This window comes from Phlebotomus papatasi, chromosome 5 (genome assembly GCF_024763615.1).
Source record: "Phlebotomus papatasi isolate M1 chromosome 5, Ppap_2.1, whole genome shotgun sequence".
NCBI lineage: Eukaryota > Metazoa > Arthropoda > Insecta > Diptera > Psychodidae > Phlebotomus > Phlebotomus papatasi.
Window position 1 is genome coordinate 4,288,286 of NC_077226.1, and position 8,738 is coordinate 4,297,023.

An 8,738-nucleotide genomic window follows, 5' to 3' on the forward strand; every position below is an offset into this window, starting at 1 on the left:
TCGTTGTGTGGCGTGGCTGAAAAGCACGCTGAGACAACTTATTGCATTTTTCTATTGGAGCGACGGAGAAAAATATACACGAGGGGTGGGATTTTCATTTACGATACTTAATTTTTATGAACAAGGTGGAGATAATTGCTTGGAAGTGGTGTACATGTACACTGAGGTGGAAGTACTGCGGAAGTGGAAGTCTCAAAAATGAAATGATTTTTGCGCTTTTCATTTAATTACAGTAGAAAAAATGTTTGTGAGCATGTAACGCGATTAAAGATTGTCCTGAGGGTTAAATTAATGTTCTTTTTATCGCAATTGTCTTAATTTTCTCATCAAAATTATTGCTAAAAAAAAATTCAAATATCGTTCAACTACTCCCTCTGTTCCAATGGATAAAACTCAATTGAATGTTTTATAAATATTCAAATTTCAAATTACATTTTCAGTTAGAATAGTATAGTAATGGTCGATTCTTTCGGATGGTTTATCTCCATAAATTAATTTGCGTAATTTAGTAATTTTTTTTATAAATATAGTTTATATAAGTCCCAACTGATCCTAACAATTGTCCTCGAAAGATATATTAGATGAGCACATATATTCTGTCACTAGAAGAGGTTGAAAGTTTGGAGTGGTATATCTCAGTTCCTGATGAACATAATTGGATGAGTGAACTATTGTTGGAAAGCTTGGTTCATTAGCTTTTAGAATCTGGTATACTTAATCTGCTCTGGATAAACCATGGTCATCCAGAACCATTTATGTCGAGGAAGACACATTTTGCAACGTCTTTTTTGGCCATCTACTTCTGGGACCAGGAGTAACCCACAATTCTCGCACTTGGACTGTTCGTTAGAGGAACTCAAAGGGTATAATTTGTGGAAGAAACTTTTTTTTTGAACATCTTACTTTTTTTTATTCATCGACTTTTGCAATTTTTTTGATATCGAGTGATAGGGAGAGACACTTTCTCTTGCTCTGCAGCCAGCGTCCCAGCAACACCTAGTGTTAAATTGTTCCGCGTTTTTTTTTTTTTGTAAATATTAAAATTGTCATTGTAAAACACTGTGTTTGTTTAATTGAAATATAGGTGTTCTAGTCCTAAATCGTGGGTGTTTCCTTCCTGTAGGGGAATTCTGTAACGATATGACAATGTCATATGACAAATTTTCGTAGTAACTTCTGGAGTAGGACAACATTAAAGCCCAGTGCGAATGATATGGCCATTACAAGGAGTGCTATGAAGCCCTTAGTAACTGATATAAATCGGATTTTTGATTAGTTCTTCCGAATTTACCACATAAAAAAGTATAAATTTGTCATATGATATTATCATACTATTACAGAATTCCCCTACTGGTGCATGGTCTCTTAAAGACCTGGCGCCCAACATAAAAAAATTAGAGAAGTAGAAGTGTACCAGGTAAGTACGGTGATTGTGTCTTCCCTCGAGTTCATGCTCCAGAAGACCATCACCGCACCGCATCGTGGGACTAAAAAGTTACCCCCTATTGGTAACATATGATACAATAGTTTCAAAAGATAAAAGTATATTAATTACAGTGAAATTAATAAAAATAAATTTTAGCTGTCAAACTTTAAAGCTCTCTCCTGTAAAATTGACATTTTCGACTCACAATAATCTTCTTTGGAACCGACGATATCTTTTTGTATCTTGCAACAATTCGATACAAATTGGAAGAAATGCTGATCGGAAGGATCAATTAATGAAGATTATTCTAGGTGTTGAAGAATTTCCCAGTACAACCCATTTGGCACTTTGACAACATCTGACTCCTTCATATTACCAGCATAGACGATAGGTAGAGGTTTGAATGTATTCGGTAGTCACTTTATAAAGCGCTTGTTTGGTGCGGTACTGGTCACGTGTGACTCTCCCTCTTTTTTCTTTCTTCTCAATTTTGCCGCGCGGTTGAATTTAAATTTCAAAACATTTCCTTCTTCAAAATCAAATACTTTAGGAAAATATTCGGTATTCATCTGCAATATGATGGACCAGGAAAAAGAAGAGAGAAATTACGAAATTACATTAGTAACAGTTTTAGAATATATAATCCAACCTGTTAGAAAAACTCAAAATTTTCCACAATACTCTTCTTTTCACTTTATTCTTACTTCCCCTCAGCTTGACAATTAAATTACATCGAAAAATCGTCTATCTCCTCCATACATAGTCTCGTCAGCGCCGCCAACGGCAAAAAGGTTGGCGCCATTTCTAACATTCCCCTCCGAATTGGGGCTCTATTTAGCGCCAATTCCTTCTTTCATTTTTGTCCATTCTGGCATTGTGCATTCCCGCATTGCGGTGAGTAACTGGAGAACTGCAAGGTAGGATACTGGGCGAATACCTTCTCGACTAATTCTTCCATCCTAAGATCCATATTCTGACTGGCTTGTACAGGCGACGATAGATTTTCAAAAATCTGGATCCGTTGCCTTTCCTGGAAACTTTGGTAAAGCGATAGATATACGCTTCCAATTTGAACTCAGGACTATCGTTGGAAGTGTTGGAAGTTCCCTTTATCTTTTGTGCTTGTATTGGTAAATTAAAGCTGGAGTAAATAAATAAATAAATCTATAACTGTTAGATTAAACAAATGTTGACTTTTTACGTATTGTTCAACCATTCATTGTGATATCCTTAAAAGAATGCAACCTTTGATAAATATCTACAATAGCTACAAAAGGTGCAGATAAAGTTTAATTTTTTCAGAATCGACAGTCGATACTATCGAAAATAAATTATCATGTCACCCCTGATCTCTATGGTAGTTAGGGTATTAACTGATCGCTATGGTTTTCTGCATTTAGGACTTACTGGTTCTCAAGTCTAATTTCATTCATTGCACTTCAGAATTGCTTGAAAATATTCTTTTTAGATACCAACTTTATATTCGTCGATCTGTATTTTACGGTATCAATTGGCTTTCAATTAACGATCCTAGCAACTTGCATAGAAAAGCCAGACAACTCTCTCAGCACTACAACCTTTATTCTGTTATTACCAGTGACAGTGATAATGTATCCTTCATGCATCACAAATAAGTTATTCTGTAATAGTAAGATCTAATCTACTCCGATCTCTGTAAGTTCTCGTACTTCAAGTCGTTCCCTTCTTGAAACCGTTACAGTTAGACAACAAGAGCCTCAAACTCGTACAGTTGCCACAAATACATTGTCCGTGTTCTTTAATTTTAATAATTCTATCGGGTAATTTTTCGTTTCGTCTGCCGCCCTAGGAGATTGTTGTAAACCTTTATAATAAACATTCCGAATGATTCTCGTATAGTCGAAACAATATCTGCTTGTGCTTCGTTTTAAGATCTGAATGAAGACATCCGAAAAAATATTTCCCATAGGTTTTTCTCTATTTTGTATTTGTTGTCTTGGTTGTCTTAAACAAGATGCATTACTCTCTCTCTTTTCATTATTGCGACTATCCACATAATTATCCAAATAATTTCTATTACATTAAAATACTAGGTATGTGTTTATTGGTGGAACGTAATGGTAGTTTTCAATTAACGGTTTTATCAGATTGATAACGTATTTTTGCTTCATACAACTACTCGAACTAAACTTCATGCACTCTCTTTCATATTTGCCGATCACGTCCGGTTGTTTGCTATGAGTCTGACATCAGTATCCCTAGGATCTTCCATGTAGGAATCTTGCCTCTAATTACATCTCTTACCTACATGTTTAACTGTACTTTTCAGAATCTCTAAAGTCTTATCTTTGCGTTAGATCAAGATTTTACTGAATTTTCGTCCTCAAAATCAACCCAGGTGAAAATCATTTTACTCAGTTCCACCAACTTCTTATCGTTCAAGTTGTAGCTGACCGTATTCATTGCGGGATACCTGATATTTATCTTCAGTCATGTTATGTATGAACTATTGTAAATGTGTAAAATAACAAACAAACCAACAAACGTACTCTACACATGGTATTAACTGATGAATTGCAAACAATGTATCACTATCTTTCCGTTAAGAATCTTTGGCTGCCTACTGATGTTTAAGCTCTATGTTTTCAAAGTATTAGAATGGTTGTTTTAGTTCTTATCTTGCTGTTCTTTGTAGTTAATAATTCAGACAAGTCTGATTCTTGTAATACTTTTGCCAATCAACGCGCCTTTAATAATAATAATTACAATAATTTATTTATAACCGTAGCTCGTGAATTGAGCATGATCAAGGTCTTCATAACTGTTCCCATTTTCGTGCCGGTACTGCTTTGAACTCGTACCGCTACGTGACTTTGTCGTAGATTTATGCAATATACATTTAAAATTGGTAAAGATTTTCCATAGTTATTACTCAAATCTTTACTATTTTTATACTAAAAATATCGGGTTTAATAAATTCATTCATATCTTTTTTTTTTCATTTTACTTTCATTAACTCTCTGCACTTTCGTATTTTAATCAAGGCATCATTACAACAAGCATTGTCTCAATACCTTAAAAATTATATTCATTTAAATTAATCAATTTTGTTTACTTTTAGAATTTTCCCTGATAAACCTGCGAAGGGTATTAGCACTAATCATAGTTAACTGCCCAGATTTACTACTTGCTCATTTTTTCACTTAACAGTCAATATTCATTTCAGAATATTAACACACTGTTCTTACTTAACAGGTTAATATTCATTGCTGGATATTAACACACTGTTTACGCTTAACAGGTTAGTATTCACTCGGGATACTAACACACTGTTCTTACTTAACAGGTTAATATTCATTGCTAGATATTAACACACTGTTTACGCTTAACAGGTTAGTATTCACTCGGAATACTAACACACTGTTCTTATTTAACAGGTTAGTATCTATCCAGGATACTAACACACTGTTCTTACTTAACAGGTTAATACCCATCGCTGGATATTAACACACTGTTTACATGTAACAGGCTAGTATTTACTCGGGATACTAACACACTGCGTTCTTACTTAACAGGTTAGTCTCTATTCACAAGACTAGCACACTGTTCTTGCTTAACAGGTTAATATTCATTGCTGGATATTAACACACTGTTCTTACTTAATACGCTTATACCCATTTCAAGATATTAATACCTTGTCTTTTAATTACTAGAGTTAATCTACCTTTAACCATTTAAGGACAATTGGCACACCAGTATGTCAAGCACAGACAATGATTATATTTTTGAATATCTAAAGTTACCCTTTTTATTTTAAAATCGATATAATAGTCACAAGTAGAAGTTTGCAGGAATCTAGGATACTTTGCGAATCTTCAGCTATTTATTATATAGTAACTATTTATGATCAAAATCACGAATTTTTAAAATGTCTCATTGATCGTTTAATTTTATAATCTTTTTTTTTATGTTTCCAAATGTTTTCGTAAAGCTTCTTGGCAATTCAAATTGTAATTACTATACAAAATCTTTTACGAGAATGGCAATTATAATTCGTTGGTATTTTTAGGAAATCTTAAATGTTGTGGATTTTAAGCCTCAATCGTTCATTACATGAGGTGCCAAACGTCGAATCCGTCTATCTTGTATTTCTCAAAATCTTAAGTTAAACGTTTCATTAACTTTGTTTCTCGGTTTCACTTTTATTGTTGATTTTCAATTAGTGAAAGGTTTTTCGTCCTTAAAGGGTTAAATTATAGGTAGCTTTTAAATTAACTCCCGCAATACTAGCGATTTTGGTAACTTTCTAAATTTAACTACAGTTGTCCATTATATTTATTTCTCTTTTCTTTCTTCTTTTTTTTTATAACTCTTCTTGTCTTGGCCATATTAGCCTAGATTTTGAATTATAACTCGGCATTAACAAAACATCAGCTAAATACCCTTCTACAGCATTTATTTACTTCTTATAATTCTCTTAACATCTTATATTTCCCTTTAGTTCTCATAACTTCTTTACTAGTATCTCTTACTTTCTTTTTTTTTCATGTTCTATTTTACCAATATATTTTTTTTTATTTCTTAAAATTTTTTGTTCTCTTTTTAATTCATATCAAAGGAAGTATGTGTTAAATTTTACCTTATACTGTCGTTTCCATCGTGGATTCTTTCTTCTCAATCTTTTGATGTAACAAGTTATTATGTGATAACTTACATCCATTTACCCCACATTCATGTTTCTTGAGACACTGAAACATCTTGTGATTTCGCCCGAGGCATGATCTGCACAAGTTTAATTCCTTGGTCTTGGCAAGTCTCTGCTCCAGGGACATCTCTTTAAGCTTGGGACATTCAGATGCATGATGACCGTCATGGCATACCGCGCAACTTCCTGTTCTGATCGATAATGCTGTTAAGACTCCATTACCTCTAAACTTGGGGCACTTTCTTTCCATGCGCTTCTGGCATGAGGTTGATGATGGCACCTCTCCGTCCAAAGGTGTAATAGCCAATGCCAACTTTGCTCTCATATTCAGGAACTCCATCAGATTCATTATCGAGTAGTCTGGATTTTCATGAATCACTTCCGCCCACATGTTCTTCATAATCGGAGTGAGTTTATATTCAAATTCATTTAAAATTGTTGAGTCTTGAAGATGGCGTCCTCTATTTAAGGTTTGAAGTATAATCGCTACATTCCTCACCTCGGCTGCAAACTTGACTACAGAAATAGGTTTGTTGTCATTTGGAGCCTCAGCCTGTTTTGCTCTTTGAATCAATCTCTGAAGCTGTTGCCTCGGATGGCCGAATCTCTCCTTCAAAATCGCCATAATAGACTCCGCTTCGCCAGAAACTGTCAGTAGAGAAGCCACCAATTCTCTGGCTTCACCAGACAAACACTTTTCTAATCGGGTGACATTTTCTGACGAAGTGAATTGCCCGTCGGAAGTTGTTTTCATATATTGTGCATAGAAATTTGCCCATTCATCAATGTTTCCCGAAAATTTCGGGAGCTCCTTTAATCCTGCATATCGTATTGCCAGTTTTGCGACATTTTGGCTTTGCTGTGTCACAGCCATAGAAAGGTCTTTCATTTCCTTAATTGACGATATATTAGGTTCCTCTATCACACAGAAATCCTCATCACGGTATCCGATTTGCCTTTCGTCAGTTTCAGCAGTCGTCTCAATCTGATGCAATAGCGTCTCCTCCTCGTGTTTTAACTTTTTTATCTTCTCGCGAGTTACTTCCAGTTTTCTCTTCAGGCCAACTTGCCCGGCTGCTTCATCCTCAATGCGTGTTGATTCGGAAGGCATTATGCTCACGTTTGGGCGTCACTTTGTTAGAAAAACTCAAAATTTTCCACAATACTCTTCTTTTCACTTTATTCTTACTTCCCCTCAGCTTGACAATTAAATTACATCGAAAAATCGTCTATCTCCTCCATACATAGTCTCGTCAGCGCCGCCAACGGCAAAAAGGTTGGCGCCATTTCTAACACAACCCAAAAAATACAATATTTCATATAGAAGAAGTACCATTCTAAACAGTCATTGCAGCATAAACGATGTGAAAATCACGTTCATAAAATACTCTTATATTTCATAATTCCTTGCTTTTAGTTGTAAAGTAAAACATATTGAGCTAATGTTACAGATATGCAGCTGTGGAACTTAATCTTTCTAATATTGATTCAACATGTTTATAACCGTTGCGTTTAAATTTGGCGCGAAATAATTGTCAATAAATCAGAGCAAATCTGGATATCATTCTCTACGTTTCCCGCTTTTTTGTCAATTAATTCACTGATAATTGTGAAGCTATAAAAACGATTGCATTGATCACTCGATCTCTCATTATCTTTTATTAAGTGCTATCAGTGTGTTCATTTGTCGCCAAAAAAAATTGTCTAAAAAGTATTTGAATAGTTCAAAATTTGTTAAATCAGTGTAATACTGTGTACTCTAAATCTAAACATTAAATGTTATGTTATTAAACTTGGAAGTGAATATTTAGTACGATTTTTAGTTATTTTGTTAAAGAAAATCTTGCAGTTGATAGACTGAGCGTCCTCAATCATATCATTGAGGTCTTTGTTCCTGATATAACAGTATAGTGTTTGATGAGTCATCCAGAGCAATTTTTTCAGGCAGTAAGAAATATTTCAATAATGAATTTAAATGGATAAATGTAGAGAGCGGACCAAAAATGTCACATATTCTATTGCTAAGCATAGGATATTGCTAAAGCATAGGATATGTGCCATTTTCGCTCTGTCCTCCACAAATATTAGTAAAAATGTCTACAATTTTTTTTTCATTCTATTGCAGCTTTATCACTTCATTACAACATTTTATTACACTCATTCTTCATCTTTAATTCGAGAATCTCTGCTCTGTACCAAGTAAGATTATGATCTATAATGATCGAGGTGAAATACTTAATTTTTTTTAAATACTTTTACAGGCTTGTGCTTCTTTGCTTCACTATACATTCACTTGTATTTCATCCTTCATTCATTGATAAGAAAGGTAAATTTCTTTAGATTCTGGCTAATTAACCCTTTAAAAACGTGATACTTTTTAGCGACCGAAAATCAACAATAAAAATTAAACCGATAAACAAAATTTGTGAAACGTTTTACAACCTTGGAAAGTCTAACAGATTCTAATTCAGTGTTTTTTTTTTTGCTTCCATAAACGTTAAGGAAAAAAACAGACCAAAAATTTAAATAGTTTTTCTGGCAATACTCTTTATGATTGTGCAATTTTGTTTGATGTTTATATTAATACTCATATAAATAGAAACGAAGCAAAGTGTTTTTGGGAAGTAA

General features: G+C 34.1%; 1 protein-coding gene across 1 annotated transcript; it reads right to left on the bottom strand.

Moving 5' to 3' along the window:
* Positions 1-6,045: 6,045 nt before the first annotated feature.
* Positions 6,046-7,221, bottom strand: LOC129808688 (uncharacterized). The gene is made up of 3 exons (XM_055858459.1): positions 6,610-7,221; positions 6,130-6,504; positions 6,046-6,084 (listed from the first exon to the last, which is right to left on the bottom strand). The coding sequence occupies exons 1-3, from the start codon at positions 7,219-7,221 to the stop codon at positions 6,046-6,048; spliced, it is 1,026 nt and encodes a 341-aa protein (XP_055714434.1).
* Positions 7,222-8,738: the final 1,517 nt, after the last annotated feature.

Bases quoted from the DNA above. Each gene is read 5' to 3' on its own strand.
- LOC129808688 (XM_055858459.1), bottom strand. From the start codon at position 7,221: ATGCCTTCCGAATCAACACGCATTGAGGATGAAGCAGCCGGGCAAGTT. The intron at 6,505-6,609 runs GTGAGGAATGTA...CCGATTATGAAG, and splicing joins TAGTCAAGTTTGCAGCCGAG to AACATGTGGGCGGAAGTGAT. The intron at 6,085-6,129 runs GTAAATGGATGT...TTACATCAAAAG, and splicing joins TCAAGAAACATGAATGTGGG to ATTGAGAAGAAAGAATCCAC.